Source organism: Bufo gargarizans, chromosome 6, assembly GCF_014858855.1.
Source record: "Bufo gargarizans isolate SCDJY-AF-19 chromosome 6, ASM1485885v1, whole genome shotgun sequence".
In the NCBI taxonomy this organism is placed as follows: domain Eukaryota; kingdom Metazoa; phylum Chordata; class Amphibia; order Anura; family Bufonidae; genus Bufo; species Bufo gargarizans.
In genome coordinates this window covers 326,326,460-326,352,337 of record NC_058085.1, presented here as the reverse complement: position 1 = coordinate 326,352,337, position 25,878 = coordinate 326,326,460, and the positions used below count along the sequence as shown (strand labels likewise).

The following is a 25,878-nucleotide window of genomic DNA, read 5'->3' as shown; positions in this document are numbered from 1 at the left end:
CTGATGATCCAAGGCCTGAAAATAGTGTTTTTTGTAAAAAAAAAAGTGTGTTTTTCAAACCCCAGAAAATGATGGGTGTATTTCTAGCTTAAACTGCACACTGACTAATCAAGATGTTGTAGATTGCCAAAAAAGTGTTTGTTTTTTTTGTAACAGAATATAAGAGCTGTATATATTAAACTTGAATTTAACACTTGCAGATCTGGAAAATACTGTTTTTTGAAAATAAAAGTGTGTTTTTCAAACCCCAGAAAATAATGGGTGTATTTCTAGCTTAAATTGCATACTGACTAATCAAGATGTTAAAGTTTGCCCAAAAAAATGGTGATTTGCAATGTCCCAAAAGCTCAGATGCAGTGCTGGTGCACTGAGCTTGCATAAAATGGCCACCGCCGCCAACAACCTAACTAACAGAATTATTAAAGTTTTTTTTTTTTTTTGGTCAATGGGCTCAGGGCAGGGTAAAACGATTGTGCCCTGCACCCACACAACTATTTCTCTGTAGATCGCCGAGTTAGATTCTCTCCTATTCTCTCCCTGAAATCACAAGTCCAGCAGCATCCTCTCCCTTCACCAAGCACAGCAGAGTGACGTGCAGCGCTACATGACTCAAGCTTATATAGAGCCTGGGTCACATGCTGCTCTGGCCAATCACAGCCATGCCATTAGTAGGCATGGCTGTGATTGCTTCTAAGGTCAGACAGTTAACCGCTTGTTTATTGGCTGCTCTGCAGCCTTTCAAAAAGCACCGAACCCGAACTTTTATGGAAATGTTCGTGTCCGGGGTCCAAAAATCCTAAAGTTCGGTACGAACCCGAACTTTACAGTTCAGGTTCGCTCAACTCTAATGGTGGGAACAAAGCAAAATATTATTTGCAGAAATGTAGTATTTTGCCAGTGTATGGCCTATTATTTGGGACTATACTAAAGGGCATTTATAATTCGGCACAGTATGGTATATTAGTGGTAAGCTGTGTGTTACATATGGTAGGTGTAACAGCAACAGAAGGTACATTACAGGACACCATATAGCTTTTTACTTCTCATGCTAAACTCAGCAGGAGCTGAAGTACTACCATAGTGGATCATACATCCCAAGATTTCACGGTTTGTGTCTAAGTCTCTGTATGATTTGCTGTACACATGTAGAAGAGGTTTGGGAGTGGAGTCACCTCCCAGCTCCAAGCGAAGTTTCATTGATGTGATTGCCTGTTAGATGACACTGACAAGTACTTATATTAGCAATTAAAGAGATTATCCCATGATAAATGTAAAAAATGAAAATCAGACATCATATAGTACATGTCTCTTTCTAACAACGTTAGAATCAGCCTTGTGTAACACCCCACTCCTACTACTGTCTTTATTGGTCTAACCTCATGTCATCTTATGCATTTTTGTCCAGGTCCTATACACTGTGCATTCCTAATTCGTTTGCAACTGTTATGTTCATGTAATATGCCTGGTTCACCAGCAGGTGGCAACAAACACGGCAGAGCCATACCTGGGTAGAATGGAACTTACCATTCCATTCTAACCCCCCCACCTGGAGTCCTATTTCCTGAAGGAAGGGTGGGGGTTAGGGTTAGTAGAGTTCACCCCCAGCTAGGGCAAGGGTGTGCACCCTAAGCTCTGCTGGCCATGGAGGCAAAAGCCTAAAGCCTCAAGAGCCAGGAGATTAGTTCCTCGGCTGAAGATAAGTCAGACTACAGAGTGAAGTGCAGCATCAAGAAGAGGCCGAGTTATACAGCCAGCCTGTCAGTACAGCAGAGCCAGAGAGAAACAGAGATATAGCAGAGTTGAATTTGCCTGCCACTTTCATGCTAAAGCCTGCTGGAACCAAGACAAAGCCTGTAAACCGTTTTGGAGACCGTTTATTCAAAGTAAAGCTGCCATTGAACTTCATCTCAAGGTCTGGACTCCAGTTATTCTCTTATTCCTTAAATATTCCACCTATCTATTGCTTCGGAGCCAAAGCCTGGGGTCCAGCGGTATCCAGGTAGGAGCACCGTGACACACAAAGACATTTTAGGCCGCAACATGCTACTCTGCATTTCCTACACCTGGGACACGCGATAGGAGGGGCTGTGGGGGGGAGGCACCCGTTGCACTTGTACCTCATATGGATGCAGAGACCTCCCCATCCTTCCTGCTTCAGCTCTCTCCCCATCACAGCTCAGGTGGTGCGTCTATTCTCCCTATCACAGCTCAGGGGATGCGTCGTTTCTGCTGCAGCTCTCTTTTTAACAGCAGACATGGCTGGTGGCACTTAATGGATGGAACTGAGCATGTGCGTATACCTCAACAAGGTGGACAGAGAAATAAGGATAAATAACAAACAGCAGGTGGAGCTATACATGTATACTTTATTGAATAACTCAGTGGCTATACTACATTTTTTATTACATGCAATTACAAAAATATTCAGGTGTTGCTTTGAAAAATGTAGAATGTTTTTGCGGACCTTTAAGTGTATAGTGTGTGTTTACGTCTATCTTTGAATTTTGTGCTTTTTACATGTACTGCATTTCCAGTTCAGTGATAATTGATGTTTTTAGTAGCATAGTAGCCGCCAACGCAAAAAAAAAAAAAAAAAATCTATTTACAAATTATATTTTCTGTAATGTAATAAAGCCTTCCCGCTATCTGCATTGTACCGTAGTGCCAGGTGCCCATACCATTAATGCATAGACCCCCACTGCCTGACATGACAGTGAGAGACTATTGTGGTACTACATAGTAAAAACAGATTAACCCGCACATGGCCTGACTAATATATTACTCTTAAGTACTCTGAGATCCCCACGTATTGCAGTGTGCATGGTTTATGTAGTGATGTCAATGTCCTTCCAGACATCTCTCAGCTTTGCTGTCACCTTGAATGGTTTCACCTGAAGCACAACCCCAAACTTCCCCTCCAGGTCTGGCAAAGAATCTCCCTCAGGGATCTCCAGAGTGAACCTTTGCAAGATCCAGGAGAGAAAAAGAAAGACTTCCATCTTGGCCAGGGCTTCTCCAAGGCATACTCGAATGCCTGCACCAAATGGTAGGTAACTTTGGCTTGGCGAATACATACGGTGTCCATTTTCATCTATGAAGCGATCTGTAATACATAAATAGTAACATAGTGTGACTATATGAACTGGAATACTATATAATAGTATAGCGTTGAGGATGATGTTCACACATTTTCAATAGCTTTCAGCCGAACAATCATTCAACCGACAGCTATCTCCTCCGACTGTCCCACACACATAATACAAACTCTGGTTGGCTAAGTGCATATGTGTTTTCAGGGATGATAGAGGTGAAAGCCAATGCCAGGCGGCTTGGCTGACAATACATAAATGTGTATGGGGGCCTAGGATTCATAGGCTCAAAAATAACATTTGTTTACAAAGTAAGAAAAAGAAAATGGTTCCTTCCCAAGTACTGTATTATGGCCAATGTAATAATAGTCTACCAAGAAAACCAGAGGCTACCGATACCACAAATTAATTGTTTTGTGATTCTGGAAAACTGAGCCAAAAATCTGACAAAATTGTTGTGGACAAATTGAAAAAAAAAAAAACACAGAATGACAAAGTCTATAGATTATATGCACCTGTTATGAGTAGACAGATGAAATTTAGCTAAACCCACTGTTGTCTATGCTGCAGTAAAGAGACTCCCAATGACAGGTGTCCAGGAAGATAAGGATCGAACAAGTTGAATTACCACAGACCACTGCTAGAAATGCCAGGAAACGGCTTATTACCCTTTCGCCATTGCTACGCGTGGGCGTGTATGGGGGAGTAAATAGAGACTGGTGTCAACTAAATGTCTGTAGCCAGCCAAAAGATATCTATATTCAGGACACAACTTCCACCAATGTACAGGAAGCACCTGTTAACCACTTCAGCCCCCCTAGCTGAAACACCCTTAATGACCAGGCCACTTTTTACACTTCTGCACTACACTACTTTCACCGTTTATTGCTCGGTCATGCAACTTACCACCCAAATGAATTTTACCTCCTTTTCTTCTCACTAATAGTGCTTTCATTTGGTGGTATTTCATTGCTGCTGACATTTTTACTTTTTTTGTTATTAATCGAAATTTAACTAAAGTTTTGCAAAAAAGTAACATTTTTCACTTTCAGTTGTAAATTTTTTTTAAAAAAAAAACGACATCCATATATAAATTTTTAGCTAAATTTATTGTTCTACATGTCTTTGATAAAAAAAAATGTTTGGATAAAAAAAAATGGTTTGGGTAAAAGTTATAGCGTTTACAAACTATGGTACAAAAATGTGAATTTCCGCTTTTTGAAGCAGCTCTGACTTTTTGAGCACCTGTCATGTTTCCTGAGGTTCTACAATGCCCAGACAGTAGAAAAACCCCACAAATAACCCCATTTTGGAAAGTAGACACCCTAAGGTATTCGCTGATGGGCATAGTGAGTTCATAGAACTTTTTATTTTTTGTCACAAGTTAGCGGAAAATGATGAATTTTTTTCTTTTCTTTTTTTTCCTTACAAAGTCTCATATTCCACTAACTTGTGACAAAAAATAAAAACTTCCATGAACTCACTATGCCCATCATGAAATACCTTGGGGTGTCTTCTTTTCAAAATGGGGTCACTTGTGCGGTAGTTATACTGCCCTGGCATTTTAGGGGCCCAAATGCGTGCAAAGTAGTTTGAAATCAAAATCTGTAAAAAATGGCCGGCGAAATCCAAAAGGTGCTCTTTGGAATGTGGGCCCCTTTGCCCACCTAGGCTGCAAAAAAGTGTCACATGTGGTATCTCCGTACTCAGGAGAAGTTGGGGAATGTGTTTTGGGGTGTCATTTTACATATACCCATGCTGGGTGAGATAAATATCCTGGTCAAATGCCAACTTTGTATAAAAAAAAAAATGGGAAAAGTTGTCTTTTGCCGAGATATTTCTCTCACCCAGCATGGGTATATGTAAAATGACACCCCAAAACATATTCCCCAACTTCTCCTGAGTACGGCGATACCACATGTGTGACACTTTTTTGCAGCCTAGGTGGGCAAAGGGGCCCACGTTCCAAAGAGCACCTTTCGGATTTCACCGGCCATTTTTTACAGATTTTGATTTCAAACTACTTTGCACGCATTTGGGCCCCTAAAATGCCAGGGCAGTATAACTACCCCACAAGTGACCCCATTTTGGAAAGAAGACACTCCAAGGTATTTCGTGATGGGCATAGTGAGTTCATGGAAGTTTTTATTTTTTGTCACAAGTTAGTGGAATATGAGACTTTGTAAGAAAAAAAAAAAAAAACATTTTCCGCTAACTTGTGACAAAAAAAATAAATTCTAGGAACTTGCCATGCCCCTCACGGAATACCTTGGGGTGTCTTATTTCCAAAATGGGGTCACTTGTGGGGTAGTTATACTGCCCTGGCATTTTAGGGGCCCAAATGCGTGCAAAGTAGTTTGAAATCAAAATCTGTAAAAAATGGCCGGTGAAATCCGAAAGGTGCTCTTTGGAACGTGGGCCCCTTTGCCCACCTAGGCTGCAAAAAAGTGTCACACATGTGGTATCGCCGTACTCAGGAGAAGTTGGGGAATATGTTTTGGGGTGTCATTTTACATATACCCATGCTGGGTGAGAGAAATATCTCGGCAAAAGACAACTTTTCCCATTTTTTTTTATACAAAGTTGGCATTTGACCAAGATATTTATCTCACCCAGCATGGGTATATGTAAAATGACACCCCAAAACACATTGCCCAACTTCTCCTGAGTACGGCGATACCAGATGTGTGACGCTTTTTTGCAGCCTAGATGCGCAAAGGGGCCCAAATTCCTTTTAGGGGGGCATTTTTAGACATTTGGATCCCAGACTTCTTCTCACGCTTTAGGGCCCCTAAAAAGCCAGGGCAGTATAAATACCCCACATGTGACCCCATTTTGGAAAGAAGACACCCCAAGGTATTTCGTGATGGGCATAGTGAGTTCATGGAAGTTTTTTATTTTTTGTCACAAGTTAGTGGAATATGAGACTTTGTAAGAAAAAAAATCAAATAAAAAAAAAAATCATTTTCCGCTAACTTGTGACAAAAAATAAAAACTTCTATGAACTCACTATGCCCATCAGCGAAGACCTTAGGGTGTCTTCTTTCCAAAATGGTGTCATTTGTGTGGTGTTTGTACGGCCCTGGCATTTGAGGGTCTCCGCAATCATTACATGTATGGCCAGCATTAGGAGTTTCTGCTATTCTCCTTATATTGAGCATACAGGTAATGAGATTTTTTTTTCCCGTTCAGCCTCTGGGCTGAAAGAAAAAATGAACGGCACAGATTTCTTCATTCGCGTCGATCAATGTGGATGAAAAAATCTCGGCCAAAAAATAAATAAAAAAAACAGGCCACAGCGCAATAAATGTATAACATAACATGAACTTTATAATAACATTTGAACAGAACATTAACTTTTATGAACTTTGGAAACAGAACATTAACTTTTTTGCTTACCGGTGATTTTTTATTTTTTTTTGCTTTTTTTACCTTTTATAGGACAAACCTCTCCTTCCCCATGGGACAATGTGCAAAGCGAAAATCGCCCAGAGATGTGGCAAAGTACATTATGCACTTTGTCCCAGGTGAAAGGAGAGGTTTGCAGCAGCTCTGTGTGAATGGGCCCTAATAGCCCTGTGTGCCTGTCCTGTGAGATGCAATCCCTATGCCAAGTGTACCTGTGTGTGGTACCTCCGGAAACACTCCCCTAAGCATAGGGCAGGGTGGTCAGGGCAGTCAGGACAGAAATAGCGGGTGTCACGCCTTATTCCACTCCTGCTACAGACACAACATTTTTTTTCGGGGTGGCGGTTGGTTTGAGGTACCAGCAACGACACAGGGGAAATGTCGCTCGTGTAGACTGCTCACTACACTGGTGGTTGGGGCCACGGAACCTCCTGGATACAGGAGGTTCTCTATGATCTCTTCCTGAAATTTGAGGAAGGATCTTGTTCTCCCAGCCTTACTGTAGAGAACAAAACTATTATATACAGCCAATTGAATCAAATATACAGACACCTTCTTATACCAGCATCTGGTTCTGCGGGAAAGTAAATAGGGAGCCAACATCTGGTCATTGAAGTCCACCCCTCCCATGAGCGAATTATAGTCGTGGACACAGAGGGGCTTTTCAATGACTCTGGTTGCTCGTTCAATTTGGATTGTCGTGTCTATGTGAATGGAGGAGAGCATGTAAACGTCACGCTTGTCTCTCCATTTCACCGCAAGCAGTTCTTGGTTACACAAGGCAGCCCGTAACGAGCCGTTGAGGGACGCCCCGGCGACTAGGTCGCGCGGTGTCACAGCAGCCAATCTGTTCTAGGAACAAATGCCTGAAGAGGGGCACACTTGTGTAGAAATTGTCCACATAAAGATGGTACCCCTTGCCAAATAAGGGTGACACCGAGTCCCAGACTGTCTTCCCACTGCTCCCCAGGTAGTCAGGGCAACCGACCGGCTCCAGGGTCTGATCTTTACCCTCATAGACACGAAATTTGTGCGTATAGCCTGTGGCCCTTTCAGAGAGCTTATACAATTTGACCCCATACCGGGCGCGCTTGCTTGGGATGTATTGTTTGAAGCCAAGGCGCCCGGTAAAATGTATAAGGGACTCGTCTACGCAGATGTTTTGCTCAGGATTATACAAATCTGCAAATTTGGTGTTAAAGTGGTCTATGAGGGGCCGAATTTTGTGGAGCCGGTCAAAAGCTGGGTGTCCTCTGGGATGAGAGGTGCTGTTGTCACTAAAGTTCAGGAAACGCAGGATGGTCTCAAATCGTGTCCTGGACATGGCAGCAGAGAACATGGGCATGTGATGAATTGGGTTCGTGGACCAATATGACCGCAATTCATGCTTTTTTGTCAGGCCCATGTTGAGGAGAAGGCCCAGAAAAGTTTTAATTTTGGAAACTTGGACGGGTTTCCACCGGAAAGACTGGGCATAAAAGCTTTCTGGGTTGGTTGGCGGCTATAAATTGAGTGGCATATCGATTTGTTTCTGCCACGACTAAGTCCAACAGCTCCGCAGTCAAGAACAGCTCAAAAAACCCCAGTGCCGATCTGATCTGAGCTGTCTCAACCCGAACTCCAGACTGGTTGGTGAAAGGGGGAACTACTGGTGCGGCTGAAGTTGGGGACTGCCAATCAGGATTTGCCAGCACCTCAGGGACTCTAGGGGCTCTACGGGCCTGTCTGTGCGGTGGCTGCGACGGGGGAACTAATGCATGTGCCACCGTACCAGCTTCAACTGCCCTTCTGGTGCTCGCCACTTCACCATGTTGTACGGCAGTGCTGGTACTAGGTCCAGGATGGGCTGCGCTGCTGGTGTATGCCTCACCACGTAATCCGACAGCGCCAGCCCCACTCTGCTGCCCTTGAAGCAGATTCTGCGCAACCTGTGGTCTAGCAACACGGGGCCGGGTACGCCTGGTGGTATTAGGGACCTCAACCTCCTCGTCCGAACTTTGGGTCAGACTGCCACTGCTTTCTACAGGTTCGTATTCTGACCCGCTCAATTCGTCAGATGAGGGTTCCCATTCCTCATCCGACTGGGTTAGAAGCCTGTAGGCCTCTTCAGAAGAATACCCCTTATTTGCCATTTGGACAACTAAATTTAGGGGATATTCCCTGAGACTACCCAAGAAAAAAAAGCAAGCCTGTCTTACAGATGGGAGGCTAGCAAAGTACCGGAGGCCGCTGCGATTGATAAAAAAATATCAAAACTGATTTTTTTTTATCGCCGCAGCGCTTGTAACGTGATTGCGCAGTGATAAAAAAAAAAAAAAATTTGGTCACTGCGGCAGGGCGGGCGTGGGCGAACGCACGTGTGGGCGACCGATCAGGCCTGATCGGGCAAACACTGCGTTTTCGGTGGAGGGCGAGCTAAGGTGACACTAATACTATTATAGATCTGACTGTGATCAGTTGTGATCACTTACAGATACTATAAAAGTACCAATGCTGATTAGCAATACGCTAATCAGCGAATCAGTGACTGCGGTGAGGTGGGCTGGGCGCTAATCGACGCTAATTGCCTAACAAAGGGGCCTAAACTATCCTAAACCTAACTATCAATACTAGTAAAAAAAAAAAAAAAAAAAAAAAAAAAAGGGACAGTTTACACTGATCACTTTTTTCCCCTTTCACTAGGTGATTGACAGGGGCGATCAAGGGGTTAATTGGGGTGATCTGGGGGCTAAGTGTGCTGTTTGGTGTACTCACTGTGAACTGTGCTCCTCTGCTGGGACCAACCGACGAAAAGGACCAGCAGAGGAGCACAGAAGCCATTTAACACCTTTATATTTTTTTTGAAAATCACCAGCCTGCCAGCGCTGATCAATGGCTGGCAGGCTGGTGACGAAATACTTCTTTAACTTTTGCCGGCCCGCAATGCGCATGCGCGGGCCGGCTCTGCCCGAAATCTCGCGTCTCGTGACAGGATGCGCTGGCACGTCCAGGAGGAATAACAGGGCCGCCGCAAAGACGCGATCCTGCGTGCGGCGGTCCTGTAGTGGTTAAAGGGGTTTGTACAAGATATTGGTTGCATATTGCCTAAAATATGCCACCAATGTCAGAGAGGTGCGGGTCCGAGAGAATTGGGCTCAGCCAGCCTTCATTCACTTGTATGGGAGTGCTGAAAATAGCCAAGCATCGGCTAGGCTATTTCCAGAACTTCCATAGAGGTGAATGGACTGGGGGCCACACTTGCACAGTGCACCCTCCATTGACTTCTAGGGGAATTTTGGAAGTAGCCGAGCGCAATCGCCCAGCCCTTATAGAAACTCCAATAGAAGTGAATGGAGAGCATACCGCACATGCATGGTACACTCTCCTTTGCTTTGGGGGTCCCATTGTAATGATAGGTGCGGTTCCCAATTTTGGGACCTGCACCTATCTGACACTGGTGGCATATCCAAGCAATATCCTGGGAGACCTCATTCCTGTAGATCTTAACATGGAAACGCCTGGCTGCCCCAAACATGTTACTTTCTGAATTTTGAAATGTATACCAGACATAAAGGGGTTATCCAGAGTTTTTAAAAATTTTGCTAAGAGTAGGCAATGGCATAAAATAAATAACCTGCACCCCTTTAAGCACCCTACCCCATGCACCGTTGAGGCCAGTGTTTGGATGCCACACATGATGTCATGCCTGCAGGACCACTGGGGACCAGAGCAGAGGGGTTGAAGCAGTGGGACTGGAAAGTTGCAGGTGGGTGATATTTAACTTTTTATACCAATTCCTGCTCGTGAAAAATAACCCTTACAATTCCCTGTGTATGAAGCAAAACATATGGAACTTTTATAGATTCCCATTCAGAGGGTTGGTTGCATCAGAAGTGATACAACCAAGGGACAAGGTTGAAGAGACCATCGTTCTCTGGGGTTGACCTTTCACCCTGCAGTCTGATCTCTCCCAGTTTTATGGTCATAGCTCAGCACTTAGGCTACAGTGTGGACAACTAAGAACTTCAATAAAGACTGTCATAAAGACATGGATAATGAGGCAGATATAACTGATAAAGAGCATCAATAACAATTACTGTATCTATGTGTCTACGGCAACATAGCAATCCTTACTGATTGGCTTTCCTGATTATCATATCAGATTTTATCTGAAGAGTAGGAGATGTTTCCTCTGCAGATGGTTGTTCACGTAAACTCATGTTTCACAAATTTCACTATTTTCAATAATTCCTTGGGTTTTCGAAATGATTTCTCTAAAAATTTTCCACAAACCTGGATTAAAGTCTCCAGGGCGCACCCATTCCTTCTCGTCGTGATGCATGGACCACAGATTTACAACCACCCGGGTGTCTTTAGGTATGGTGTATTCTCCAATGCTATTAAAGAAATATAAATATCTATATGATGTACAATATCATCTTATGTATGAGCAGTAAGTATACTTCACATATTGTTAATGTTAGGATGTGTCAAACTAGCAAAAATGGGTTTCCATTGGTAATTAGCACTGTCTTTCCCTCCATTATTATGCTTAAAGGCTATGGACACTGCATTTTAATAATTTTGGGCTAAAAATCTTTTTTTTTCAATTGGTCTTTGTTAAAAGAAAAAAATTGCAGATTTTGTTATAAAGGGTTAACTCTTTGCCTAGCTGTTAGCATCTTAAGGTCCCTTTACACGGGACGATATTACAGCAGATTAGCAGGAAGGAAGCGTTCCCGGTGGAGGAGATTTACATACAGCGATCTCTTCCAGAGTTGGAGAGAAGTGATCGCTAATGCCATTGCTCTTCCCCATAACGACTTCTTGTTTCCTAGCAGCAGATCATGTTTAAGCAGCATGATCTACTGTTGGGAAACAAGGATTTTTGTGTTAGCACAAAGATTCCAATTAACCGATCAACGAGCGCTACATTTACAACGCCCAATCATCGCTAACGTGCGTTACTATGAGCGAGATCTATGTGATTCTTGGCCCGTGTAAAGGGCCCTTTACTTTCACTTTGAGAAGTTATCTGCCAGCTTTGTAGCTGCCTTGTCTTTAAAATACTAACCGCTCATAAACACTTATATTCTCACAGTAATATAAGACTTGAGCTATAATGAGTGTTTATGAGGTCAGGAGATCAGAGATAAGGACTCTTCAACTGAGCTGCTGGATGGGAAACAGTATAAACAGATCATGGTGCTAGAGAATCTCAAAGCTGTACAGAGAAAGGGGCTAAATATTGAAAAAATATATATATTTTAGCTAAAAATTAGCACAATGCAATAACAAAACAAAAAAATTGCTCCCAAAAGGTGTCCATTGCCTTTAAATCAGCCAACCATGCATACTGGACAGAACAAGCACATTGTGCTATGCATAGTGCAGGACCTGAGGGGGTGGAGTATGAAATTTTATAATGATGACTTTGCTAATCATACAGACAAAAAATATATCCAAACTGTTCAATTCCCCCCCCCCCCAAAGGACTATAATCATATGTCAACAATATGGTTGTTCTAATGTAGATCTACCCCTTTAAAGTGCAGTCCATTAAGTAGCAAAACATAGTCAATCTTTCAAAGTGTTTTATATTGTCTTCCCACCATGTTGCAAGATTCATATAAATTCCCACCTGGTATCTTTCATAGCTACATGAGGAATCAGTAGAGGGGAGACAGGACGAATCCTTAGAACTTCAGCTATGGTGGCCTCCAAATAGTGTAAGATTTTTCTGTCGCTTAGTAGTGGACATCTCCCAAATCCCACCTTCACATCCATTTCCTCCTGGATTTTCTTCTGTACCTATAATGTATAAATACAACGACCTTTATGATTAAAGTGATTGTCCCACCAAGACAACCCTTCTTCACATGGACATTGTAGAGGGGGTCCCCAAATCATTCATGACAAATATAGATTTGAGTATCCACCATGTAACACTATATTTCTGCACCTGCCCAAAATAGCTGATCATTGGTGTCTTATACGCAGTGATCATGCTGGAATCAGAAGGGCTTGTTATTTTTTTTTTTTAAACTTATATTTTTTTAGGGTATGTTGCTAAGTTCATTGCGTCAATGCTGCAGGCCTGCCGCATATTTCACCCTCTGCTTTGCAAAGATTTAAATCTGTAGTGGACATTTGCCACATAAATTGACATGGTGCAAAAATTTAAAATCCACTCCGAAAGTGTGCAGATCCCATTGCTAAAATTTTACAACATTTTTTCAAACCAGTTCTGACTCTATTAAGATAACTCTAAAATATCTACGAAATACAAATACCCCTACCTCTGGGTAGTGTAATAAATATGCAATTGCCCATTTCATCACTGTACATGTTGTCTCTACTCCTGCTCCAAATATATCCCCAACGGTCATCAGGATGTGATCCTCTGTCAGGCCCACATCATTGGAGATATTGCTGTTGTTATTTTCCATGCTGAGTTTGGCTTTCAGAAGAGCGTCTAATAGGTCATTGACCGTTTCACTGCAAAATGCCTCCTGCAACATATGGAAAGGAATATCATGAACCAGATGCCTCAAATACATGCTCAGATTTATTACTACTACTGGGAACAGCAATGTAAAGACAAGGACATGGTGCTACTATGTGAAAGAACCATTATAACCTCCTACAAGACGCAATATATAATTAGTATTGTTACACTCGGGACATTACTAGAATGGATGGCCACAGTCGATCTGTATTGTTTTCTCATTACAAGCAAAATGTTGAGTTTTCCACGTTATGGAGGCAACTTCAGAGCAATCCTAGCATTTCTGGGTGTGTCAGATACCCACTGCCAGTGACAAGTGCTTTTTTTGGACTCACATTCTCAAAATTGTGATGGTACAATGTCCTTACTGATCCTAAAGAGTGACCAGTGGGCTCGAATGCCTGCAAGGAGCCATAACAGGGGGCCATTTAGCCTCCAAGAACAGGAGTATAATATAGATGGCATTGGCTGCATGGCTGGTGGCACCAGGTGGTCTGGTGGAGATTGTTGGTGAGACAGAAAGGGAGTGTATTGGTGAGAAGGTAGGAGAGGCGATTAGGACAGAGGAGTGAAATAGGAGGATTTATAGGAATGTCTTATTAGACAAAGACCTGTTGATTAAATCATGTTTTGATGTTAAACATATTTTTAAGAATTTTGGTGATGTTATTTTTAACTTTCATGTTAATATCTAGAGATGAAAAAAAATTATCCTCAGGATGGGTCATCAGTAGGGATGAGCAAATCGACTTCGGATGAAACATCCAAAGTCGATTCGCATTAAAAAAAATTCTAATACTGTACGGAGCAGGAGCTCCGTACAGTATTAGAATGTATTGGATCCGATGAGCCGAAGATATTGCTTCATGAAGTCTCACGAGACTTCACCCAATAACTTTATAAATTTATTTGTACTGTAAAAAAACATTTCGAACTCTGGTTCGGTTCCAAGGTACCACTTTGATTCGCTCATCCCTAGTCATCAATATCTAATCGGTGGGGGTTCAACACCCGGGACCCCTGCTGATCAACAGTTTGAGAAGGAAGTGGGATTCCTTATGAGCGCTGCGACCCTCTCATTGCTCAACCAGGAGAGGCTTGGTATCACGCTGCTATATAATGTACAGCGCTGTGCCTAGTGAGCATGGAGAGGGCCACAGCGCTCACAGGAGTCCCAGTGCCTTCTCAAACAGCTGATAGATAGGGGTCCCAAGTGTCAGACCCCACTGAGTAGATACTAATGACCAGGGGCGTAGCTAAAGGCTCATGGGCCCTGGTGCAAGAGTTCAGCTTGGGATCCCCTTCCCTCAGTCCTTTGTGGCCAGGGGCAGGGAAGCACATAGCCTTCGTGCTGCCTGAGGCAAAAATTGAAACTGCATCCCCACCATGCCAAATTCTTGATCTAACCCCTTCCCTCCAGCCAGAGGTGTAACTTGACCAGCATGTACTTTCTATAATATCGGTGTCTTATGCTACACAAGGGTCTTTGGGTCCCCTAAGGCTCCTGGGCCCCAATAGCGCCCGCTACCTCTGCATCCCCTTTAGCCATTCCTCTGGTAATGACCTATCCAAATCTCAGTAAACCCCTTTACTAGCATTTAGAACAGGGAACAGCAACCTCTGGCACTCCAGCTGTTCTGAAACTACAACTCCCAGAATCCTCCCTTTACTTCTATGGGAGTTACAAGAGCAGCTGAAGTGCCAGAGGTTGCTGATCCCTGATTTAGAAGGCGTTAAGAAAATTGCTTTATGGCAGCCCTATGGTCCATGGACACAATGGTCAGGAGGGGACCTCATTGACTTCTATGGGAGAGTTTTCTAGGCTGCTCTGTGACCTGTGCAGAATAGAAAACTTTTGTAAGGGTGTAATTATGATTCACCATTGCTATTGAATGTAAAGTGTATTATGCCTGCAATGTATTTCTTCTGTCAGTAGATAGCGACAAAGTACATACAAAGTTACAATGCAGTTGTTCAGTATAGAATAGTTATATTTAGTTTTACCTTTCAAAGTTCAAATAATGCTAATTTAGGGGCTTAGTAGGACCATCAGAAGGGTGATAGTGAACTGTAAATGCAGGTTTGAGGCTGCACTTTGAAAATGACTTGCTGCAACACAGTCTCCCTGTGAAGGGCAGGAGTTTCCTGGCAGAGCAGGAAAAGACCAGATGGAGGCGGCCTAGTGAATGCTGAGGACATCAGGAGAGAACCTCTGTGGAGCCTGGGAGAGGATTTACGGCTAACAGTGGAGTCTGGCAACAGCACGAAAGGGATATTCGCAGCGATGACTTCGGGAATCACGTGGCTGTACGGTCCAGTTCGGAAGTGGACCAGTGGATCTGGGAGAGAACTCCACGAGTCCGCTTAAGTATCCAAGGAACTGTAAGTGTGGCTCTGCCCGGTCACATCTCATTGCACTGTTCCAGTGACATATGAAAGCTGCAGGATACAAACTTCACCTTCTTTGGATTACAAATAGTATTGCGCAATACTTAGGATGCCCCCCAACATTAAAGCTTGCTCAGGAACATTCAGGCTGCTTAATGGATTTGGGGACATTTACGCAAGTACTGGGTTAGTGTTAGACAGTATTATTCTTACTGTTGGTTTATGCTCTGTTACCATTCTGTTTATGTATGCTCAGCTACTTGTTCACTATAACTGTTCAGTAAATGCAAGTGTTGTATAAGAACCGCTGTCTGTGTGGCATTGTGTACCCTCTAAATCTGTTGGCCCAGCCCTCGGTTCTCTTTCACTTTGACAATCCAAGTTAAAAATGAGGACACACAAGTGCCCATGGGTGGTGTCCTGGCTGTAAGTGCCCAGGCCCTTGGTGATCTGCACTCCTAACCCCTCCCCATGTGGTCCTCTGGTCCCTCCTGTACTGATCTTGCGTCATCCTCTTCAGTTCTTGTCTGCACACTTCACCGCCGGGCCCAGGAATGCGCAGTGCTCTGCCCACTATGGGCAGAGGAACCGATATATGCAGTGCGCATGCGCCGGTTAATACCATGGCAAACTTAGTGACAGAAACCTTTAAAGGAGAAACTACAATAAAACTAAGATTTCCCATAGTAATTATTTATTGGAGAGTCCTTTTAGAATTTTCTCATTGAAGAGAGAAAGAGACCCATCTTCAGACATCACTGTTTCAGGGTCCTTGCCCCTCAATGTGAAACAGTATCTTCCGTGAACTGCATCTAAGGCATCTCTAAATCAGTGCCGTTGCCTAAAAAAAATAGGTCTCTCTTCACTGAGAAACGGTAGGACCACATGGCGCAGTCATGTGGCGTTCAGGATGTGGCCATGGTGCGACCAAGAACCCTTGGGACCTTATTAATATAATGAGACTTAACTGTTTAAGGGTACTTTCACACTTGCATTTTCCTTTTCCGGCATAGAGTTCTGTTCTGCCGGATGCGGCAGGCAGTTCCGGCAACGGAACTGCTTGCCGGATCACTCTGCCGCAAGTGTGAAAGTAGCCTAAGCCGGTCAACATTGTTAATGGCCATGCAGCTAATGCAATACTGCACAGCCAATAACAATGCAGACTGGCCGTGCCATGTGCTCGTACCTAAACAGTGCCACCACAACTTTTACCCCCTCCCGTGCTACGTCTAAGGCATCTTATCTAGCCAATCAATTCAGATGAGGGGCTAGAACCCCGGAAATGTGCTTTCTAGACATGGCTGCCCCTGGTTTGGCTGGTATAAACTATTTTGCATACTAGGCATCATAAACATGTTTGTGAGAAAATGATTACTAATGCATATATGATGTGTACAGTAATATTATTTCATATTTTTTTATCACACCTACCTCATGCTCTTTCAGTTTCTTCAGGAGCAGCTGATCCCGGGTTGTTACTGACTCTTTCAATAAATCGAGGTCCTTGTTTGGGAATATCTGACAACATTAAAAGACAACCATTTTATTCCCCTTATTGTTGCTTTTAGGCTTTTATTATGCATCTATCGGCTGCAATCACAAGGCCTATAGGAAGCAGCACACTGCACATCAGTATCTATAGACAGGGCTCCTTGAGTTGTCACACTGTGTTAAAGGGGTTTTCTGGTTTTACACAGTTTAGGATATGGTCACATTTTTTCACTGAAATCCACATCAAATTCTCCCTTCACTGACGCCAGTGGGAAATCTGCATGGGACTGCACTGACATCCACAGCAGGGGAAACTGCAGCGGCGTGCTTCTATGGTATAATGGAGCGAATCCGCAGCATCTAAAACTGCAGCCTCAGGTATCTGCCGTGGATTCTAAAGGAAATACACATCAGATTTTTACATATGGAAAATACGTTGTGTGAACATCGTCCTGATTTTTGGATACATGAAAAGTTGTATAGTTTTCTAATATGTCTCAATTTCTCACCATTTTGAAGCTATAAGGCCTCTTTCACACGAACGATACGGATTGTGTCAGGATGTGTTCAGAGTGCGTTCAGTGAAACTGCACCATTTCGCAAGCAAGTTCCGTTAGTTTAGTCTGCATTTGCGTTCAGCATTTCCTTTTTTTCCATGCGGTTGCAATCGGTTTTGATGCATTTTTCACACGCATGATAAAAAAAACTGAAGGTTTACAAACAACATCTCTTAGCAATCATCAGTGAAAAACGCATTGTATCCGGATTACATCTGGATGCAATTAGTTTTTCACTGAAGCACCAGTCACTTCTATGGGGCCAGGGCTGCGTGAAAAATGTAGAATATAGAACATGCTGTGATTCTCACTCAATGCAGAAATGATGTACACAGACCCATTTAAATGAATGGGTCAAGATTTAGGCTAGGTCTACACGACGACATTTGTCGCGTGACATTTTGTTGCACTAATGTCGCACGACAATTTTTATAATGGCAGTCTATGGTGTCGCACTGCAACATGCGACATGCTGCGACGCGACAGCCGCAGAAAAATCCATCTCAAATGGATTTTCTGCGACTGTCTCGTCGCAGTCGCAGCATGTCGCATGTTGCAGTGCGACACCATAGACTGCCATTATAAAAATTGTCGCGCGACAAATGTCGTTGTGTAGACCTAGCCTAAGTGCGGGTGCTGTACATTCACTTCACGTATTGCACCCGCATGGAAAGGGGCCTAAGACTGCTTTCACATAGTCAGTGTTTGGTCAGTTTTTGATCAGTGATTTCCACCAGTGAGTTGAAATATCAAGCACAGATGTTGTCCAATGGACGGCACTGTGCTTGGTAAGCTTCAAACAGCTGATCGGCAGAGGTGCTCAGTGTCGGACCCCCACTGATCAGGTAATGATGACCAATCCTGAGTTACTTTCACAGCAGAGTATGCATGCTTGGCTATTTGCAGATCTCACATGGAAGTGAATGAGACTAGCTGCAAATGCACAGCCTGCAAATATGCCATAAATGTCCAGATGGGAGTAACCCTTCAATGTTTATGTCCACCATTTTACTGTATACAATAGAATTATTGTACATAAAAAGTTTTGCAACGTTGTAAATACATCACATTACTTATCTTGTCTGATCTGGAGCTGCACCCTGTGTATTCCAGAAGTGCTTTTGCAATTCTGCAGGTTTCCAGACATACAGACGTGGACAAAATTGTTGGTACCCTTTGGTCAATGAAAGAAAAAGTCACAATGGTCACAGAAATAACTTTAATCTGACAAAAGTAATAATAAATTAAAATTCTATAAATGTTAACCAATGAAAGTCAGACATTGTTTTTCAACCATGCTTCAACAGAATTATGTAAAAAAATAAACTCATGAAACAGGCATGGACAAAAATGATGGTACCCCTAACTTAATATTTTGTTGCGCAACCTTTTGAGGCAATCACTGCAATCAAACGCTTCCTGTAACTGTCAATGAGACATCTGCACCTCTCAGCAGGTATTTTGGCCCACTCCTCATGAGCAAACTGCTCCAGTTGTGTCCGGTTTGAAGGGTGCCTTTTCCAGACTGCATGTTTCAGCTCCTTCCAAAGATGCTCAATAGGATTGAGGTCAGGGCTCATAGAAGGCCACTTTAGAATAGTCCAATTTTTTCCTCTTAGCCATTCTTGGGTGTTTTTAGCGGTGTGTTTTGGGTCATTGTCCTGTTGCAAGACCCATGACCTGCGACTGAGACCAAGCTTTCTGACACTGGCTAGTACATTTCTCTCTAGAATTCCTTGATAGTCTTGAGATTTCATTGTACCCTGCACAGATTCAAGACACCCTGTGCCAGACGCAGCAAAGCAGCCCCAGAACATAACAGAGCCTCCTCCATGTTTCACAGTAGGGACAGTGTTCTTTTCTTGATATGCTTCATTTTTTCGTCTGTGAACATACAGCTGATGTGCCTTGGCAAAAACTTCGATTTTTGTCTCATCTGTCCACAGGACATTCTCCCAGAAGCTTTGTGGCTTGTCAACATGTAGTTTGGCATATTCCAGTCTTGCTTTTTTATGATTCGTTTTCAACAATGGTGTCCTCCTTGGTCGTCTCCCATGTAGTCCACTTTGGCTCAAACAACGACGGATGGTGCGATCTGACACTGATGTTCCTTGAGCATGAAGTTCACCTTGAATCTCTTTAGAAGTCTTTCTAGGCTCTTTTGTTACCATTCGGATTATCCGTCTCTTAGATTTGTCATCAATTTTCCTCCTGCGGCCACGTCCAGGGAGGTTGGCTACAGTCCCATGGATCTTAAACTTATGAATAATATGTGCAACTGTACTCACAGGAACATCTAGTTGCTTGGAGATGGTCTTATAGCCTTTACCTTTAACATGCTTGTCTATAATTTTCTTTCTGATCTCTTGAGACAGCTCTTTCCTTTGCTTCCTCTGGTCCATGTCGAGTGTGGTACACACCATATCACCAAACAACACAGTGATTACCTGGAGCCATATATATAGGCCCAATGGCTGATTACAAGGTTGTAGACACCTGTGATGCTAATTAGTGGACACACCTTGAATTAACATGTCCCTTTGGTCACATTATGTTCTGTGTTTTCTAGGGGTACCATCATTTTTGTCCATGCCTGTTTCATGAGTTTATTTTTTTACATAATTCTGTTGAAGCATGGTTGAAAAACAATGTCTGACTTTCATTGGTTAACATTTATAGAATTTTAATTTATTATTACTTTTGTCAGATTAAAGTTATTTCTGTGACCATTGTGACTTTTTCTTTCATTGACCAAAGGGTACCAACAATTTTGTCCACGTCTGTACATTTCCCAGCATTCCTGGTTGCTCAAACTTTGCACTAACCCTGGGTTCACACCTGAGCGTTCTGAAACGAGCGCTCTGTATGCGCGATTGTACCGGCGTTTACAATCGCGCATACAGAGACAAGCGAACACACATTGTCGCGCGTTCCCGGAAGTCTATGTACGGGAACGTGCGACAAACGCCCCAAAAAAAGTTCAAGTACTTGTTTGAGCGTCGGGCGTTTTACAGCGCGATCGTACGCGCTGTAAAACGCCCAGGTGAGAACCATTCCCATAGGGAAGCATTGGTTTCTCCTTGTTGAGCGTTTTACAGCGCGTAGGAACGCGCTGTAAAACGATCAGGTGTGAACTTAGGGTAAGGCTCCTCTCACACTGGCGTTAGGCTTTTCCAGCAGGCTGTTCTGGCAGGGGAACAGCCTGCTGGATCCGTACTAACGCTTGCACTCGTGTGCTGCCGGAAGTCCCCGCTGGCCCCATTCACTATAATGGGGATGGGCCAGAGATGCGGCCGCAGCAGGACAAACATGCCTAGAGGCAGCCGGATAAAAAACGCAGGGTGAATGGAGCCGGGGCGGACTTCCGGCGGCACGTGTGTGCAAACGTTAGAACAGATCAGGCAGGCTGTTCCCCTGCCAGACAACCAGGGCCGGCGCTTCCATAAAGGCAAGGGGGGAAATTGCCCCGGGCCCCCGAGTCCTTAGGGGCCCCCGGCGCTGGCCCGCAACTAACTAGTCTATATTTCTGTGGCGGGCTGTTGCTGCCACTGGCCGGCTAACAGCGCTAAGCGCAGGGAGTCCCGGTCCGACCGGACTATTGGAAAGACTGAGGCGGGGCCCCCTCTGAACACCCCGCACTGTAGCACAGGCTGCTGCCGCACAGGCACGTCTTCGCATCTGACGTTGCCACTGCCAGCTCCGCCCCCAGAGAAGAAGGAGTGAGCACCAGCCAGCCACAGACTCTGCCAGGGAAAAGGGAGGCCCACACACAGCCAAGTTCCAACAGCAACAGAACAGGTAGAAATAAGTTGGATCTCACCCGTGCCAGTGCCAGTGGGAGCAGAGATTTACTAATTAGGAAGGATACATGTGCTGCTGCCACTGGCCCATGGAGGGGGAGAAATGTGCCATTTGGGGGGGGGGGGGGGGGGGGGGGAAGTGTGCTGCCATGATGGAGGGGGGGAGAAATAATGTGACGCGAAGGGGGTGATGATGTGACATGGAGGGGGAGAAATGTGACATTGAGGCCGGGGGGCATCATTGGGGGCACTTTTTACTGGCACATTATTAGGTTACACTATGGGGGCACTTCTTACTGGCACATTATTGGGGGGCATCTATGGGGGCACTTACTACTGGCACATTATTGGGGGCACTTTTTACTGGCACATTATTAGGTGGCACTATTATATAAGAAATTTTTACTTGTACATGTTGCTTTGCCACTTGCATTTGTTTACAATACGGGACGTTAAAGTCAGCAAGTGTCATGTGGGGGTGGGGGCTTATTGTTTTTCGCCCCAGGGCCACATTTCACCTAGAGCCGTCCCCTGCAGAAAACCTTAATGCCAGTGTGAAAGAAGCCAAAGCTAGATCTCTTGATTTGCATCCAGGAAACCAGCAATGTGATGTAGAAAAAACGAACTGTTCCACTGCGTTACGGGAGATCGGACATGCTGTTGGTAGGGAGGAAGAAGTTTACAACCTCCATAGGTAACACAAAATCACACCTAACAGTTGTCCCATCATTTATGTCCATCTCCATTGCTAATTTGCAGTACAGATGGTAGAAGTTCTACCTTCCGTGATGTCCATACCTGAAGCCAGGGAAATATGTCAACCAAGCTGTCCTTTGCCACAGTGTCCACAATGCCTTTGCTGTATCTTAGCATGGTCTGAAACTCTTCATCACCTCTGCTATATCTTGTGTTGAAACACAATGAACAAACTACGTTGGTGACAGCCCGTGCCAATTCTGGAGCCATGTCCAATGGTGAGGTCTGGAAAGTGGTAAGGGTTTGGCACATAGAGGAGGCTTCACGAGAAACTAGGATAAAGAAAAGAAGGTTATTCGGTAATTTTCTTACAATCCTGGAATTAAAGGGATGCTTCTTACAGGAAGGGCCACTTGCACTGAGATTTTTGGCGTTTCAGCCTCAAAATCAGCTCCAAATCTGCTGCGAGTTACAAAAGAAGCGTGTAAAAAAAGAAGCAGCATTTGCAAATAGACGCCTTTCTTTTGCGTGTAAACACAACAAAAAATGCTTGTGGGAAAAGTACTATAGAATTGAATAAAGTAAAAAAAATCTGCCTGAAAAAATCTTTTACAAAAAACGTGTAAAACCCGTAAAAAAAAATTTGAGGTGTAAAAAAAAAAAATCACTCTTGTGAACTGACCCTATTCATAGAATTTTTTTTTTAAATCTTTTGGTCGTTTTTCATTTTCGTTTTAGTAGTGCGTCCATCATTGAAAATGTAATACAAAATCTTGGCCTTTTGTAGTAGTCAAGACAAATAAGACCTTGTACATAGATAGGTAATCGGGCTCAGACTGGCCCACAAGGGGGACAGGTGAATAGCCCGATGGGCCCCTACTTTCCCAATCTCTACACAAATAGCACTACATGTAGCTAAGCCCTTTTATTTAACAAAGTACCTAGTTTATTATTATAGGTGGATCAGGGGCTGAGATGACTTCTAGGCCCAGAGGCAGGACAGCCAATATCCTCCTTCCCTAGGAACTTGCCCCCCTAAAAGTCACTACAGGGGCCCCCCCTAACCACTCTTTAGCGTTTTGCTGCTGCTGCCGCTGTATGAATAAGTATAATTTGCATGTAGCTTTACAGTGGACCCTAAGAATGAATTTTATTGGTGGGCGCTAGGCACCCCAGTCCAACACTGTAAGTAATCTAATCCATTGTCAGTATACTGCTGCTGTGAAGTAGTATAGTATCTGAAGGGTAATCGTCATGAAAATAGTAGTTGCAGAATTTGGATTACAGTATAACCGCTCTATTGTTCTCTTGAGCCTTGTACTGATCAGTTCTCAGAACTCTCCTATATTGATGACCTATCCTCAGGTCATCTTCAATATCAAATTGGCGGGGTTCCCACACCCGGCACCCCCACCGATCAATTATATGTGGAGACGGCGCATGTGCTGTCTCCCTTCTTTCTTCCTGCTCGCTGCTGTTTATGGCAAAGCAGCAGCGGACAGGAAGAGAGAAGGGAGATGGCACGTGTGCACTGCACGCACAGTCTCCTCATACAATGGATTGACGGGGGTGCCGAGTGTTGGACCCCAGCCGATCTGATATTGATGACCTGAGGATAGATCATCAATATTATAAGCCCAGAGAACCCCTTTAAGTGAGACTGCCTGCTGTTCTAAAAGTCCAAACAAAGAAGGAGAGAATTCCTCAACACATGCCACATACAGCCAATGCATTCCAATACAGAAGTATTGGGAATGCATTGTAAAGGGGGATCAGACCCCTAAAAGTTGAAGTCCCAAAGTGGGACAAAAAATAAAGTGAAAAAAAAAAAGTTTTCCCCCCAAAAAATAAAGTTTCAAGTAAAAAACCTAAAAACAAAAAAAACACGTAATTTTCCCCAAATAAAGTAAAAAAAAAAAAAAAAAATTGTACACATACTTGGTATCGCCGCATCCATATCGACCTGCTCTATAAACATATCACATGACCTAACCCCTCAGATCAACACCAATTTTTGGACGCATCAAAAAATAAAAACGGTGCTAAATAAACCATTTTTTTGTCACCTTACATCACTAAAAGTACAACAGCAAGCGATCAAAAAGGCGTATGTCCACCAAAATAGTACCAATCTGACAGTCACCTCATCCCGCAAAAAATGAGCCCCTACCTAAGACAATTGCCCAAAAAATAAAAAAAACTATGGCTCAGAATATGGAGACACTAAAACATGATTTTTTTTGGGGTTTCAAAAATGATATTATTGTGTAAAACTTAAGTAAATAAAAAAATTATACATATTAGGTATCGCCGCGTCCGTAATAACCTGCTCTATAAAAAAAAATCACATGACCTAACCCCTCAGGTGAATACCAGAAAAATAAAGTCATACGCACCCCAAAATAGTGCCAATCAAACCGTCATCTCATCCCGAAAAAAATGAGCCCCTACACAAGACAGCCGCCCAAACAATAAATAAAACTATGGCTTTCAGAATGTGGAGACACTAAAGAATCATAAAAAAAAAAAAAAAAAAAAAAAAAAAAAAAGCTTTGTTATGTAAAACTGAAACAAACAACCCAAAAAAGTATTGTTCTTTTCTTGGCTCTTTTGAACAAAATATCACGATCGGCGTAACTGTCACATACGTGACACGGAGGGAGGAAAAGAGGGAGGCCCTGCCCTAGTGAGAGGGAAGGTGGTGACCCCTGACTCACCTTGCGGCTGGCGCCTGGCTGCCCTGTCGTCCCTAGACGGGTTCCTCACCCGTACGCCGATCACGTGCCTAAAACCCTGGCTTTCCCTAGGATGAGCCCTAGATAGTGAACAGGGCGGTGGGAACACTAGTCCGCACCACTAGCTCTAAAGGAAAACACCAAGGGGAGGACAGACAATACAAACTAAACATATAATCCCAGGTGGGCAACAACAGGAGACAACAAAAGCCCAACAGGGATCCGGAGGGTAGCACTCTGGAACAACAACCAGATTCTCAGCTCCAGTGGGTCAGCATAGATGTCCAGGCAGGAAGCTCTATAACTGGCAACAAGAGAAGTGTGAGAGGAGAATATAAGGAGTTTGGGAGTGGCAGACAAGAAACAGCTGAGGAGGAGAAGCTACGGATCCCTGAGTGAGACAAAAAGGATAGCAAGGCAAACACAGAAAACAAACACTAAGAAACACTGTGATCTTTAGACATAGAGCGCGCAGCCACCCGCTGCGACTTCCTGACCCCGGGTATAACGGAGTCAGACGTGGCTCTTGACACCCTCGTGACAGTACCCCCCCTTTCACGAGGGGCCTCCGGACACTCAGGACCAGGTCTCTCCGGATGAGAGACATGGAAAGCCTGAATCAACCTGTTGGCGTTTACCTCTGATGCTGGAACCCACATTCTTTCCTCGGGACCGTAACCCCTCCAATGCACCAGATACTGAAGAGAGCGGCGGACCCGACGAGAATCAACAATTCTGGATATTTGAAACTCCAGATTACCATCCACAACAACAGGAGGAGGTGGCAGCGGTGATGGTTCTAGAGGTGGAACATACTTCTTGAGCAACGACTTATGGAAGACGTTATGGATCTTAAAAGTCTGAGGTAGCTCCAGGCGAAAAGCCACAGGGTTAATGACGGCTACAATTTTATAAGGACCAATGAACCTAGGACCCAGTTTCCAAGAGGGAACCTTCAACTTAATATTCCTAGTAGACAACCACACATAGTCATTCACTCCTAGGTCCGGACCTGGCGACCGTTTCTTATCGGCCATGCATTTGTATTTACCACTCATATTTTTCAAGTTAGCTTGCACCTTCTGCCATACCGATGAAAGAGATGAAGAAAACCGTTCCTCTTCGGGAACCCCAGAAGACCCCCCTTCTTTGAAAGTACAAAATTGGGGATGAAAACCGTATGCACCAAGAAATGGTGACTTGCCAGTGGATTCCTGACGGCGATTA

At 43.8% G+C, this 25,878-nt stretch overlaps 1 protein-coding gene across 1 annotated transcript in view; it reads right to left on the bottom strand.

Annotated features, from left to right (window-relative positions):
* Positions 1 to 2,704: 2,704 nt before the first annotated feature.
* Positions 2,705 to 25,878, bottom strand: part of LOC122942304 (steroid 17-alpha-hydroxylase/17,20 lyase) — a 55,333-nt gene continuing 32,159 nt past the window's right edge. Inside the window, exons 3-8 of the mRNA XM_044299842.1 lie at positions 22,019 to 22,248; positions 16,804 to 16,890; positions 12,776 to 12,988; positions 12,118 to 12,287; positions 10,770 to 10,873; positions 2,705 to 3,103 (exon numbers count right to left, since the gene is read on the bottom strand). Of these exons, the coding sequence (XP_044155777.1) occupies positions 2,826 to 3,103; positions 10,770 to 10,873; positions 12,118 to 12,287; positions 12,776 to 12,988; positions 16,804 to 16,890; positions 22,019 to 22,248 (1,082 nt within the window). The 3' untranslated portion in view covers positions 2,705 to 2,825. The remainder of the gene's footprint in view (positions 3,104 to 10,769; positions 10,874 to 12,117; positions 12,288 to 12,775; positions 12,989 to 16,803; positions 16,891 to 22,018; positions 22,249 to 25,878) is intronic.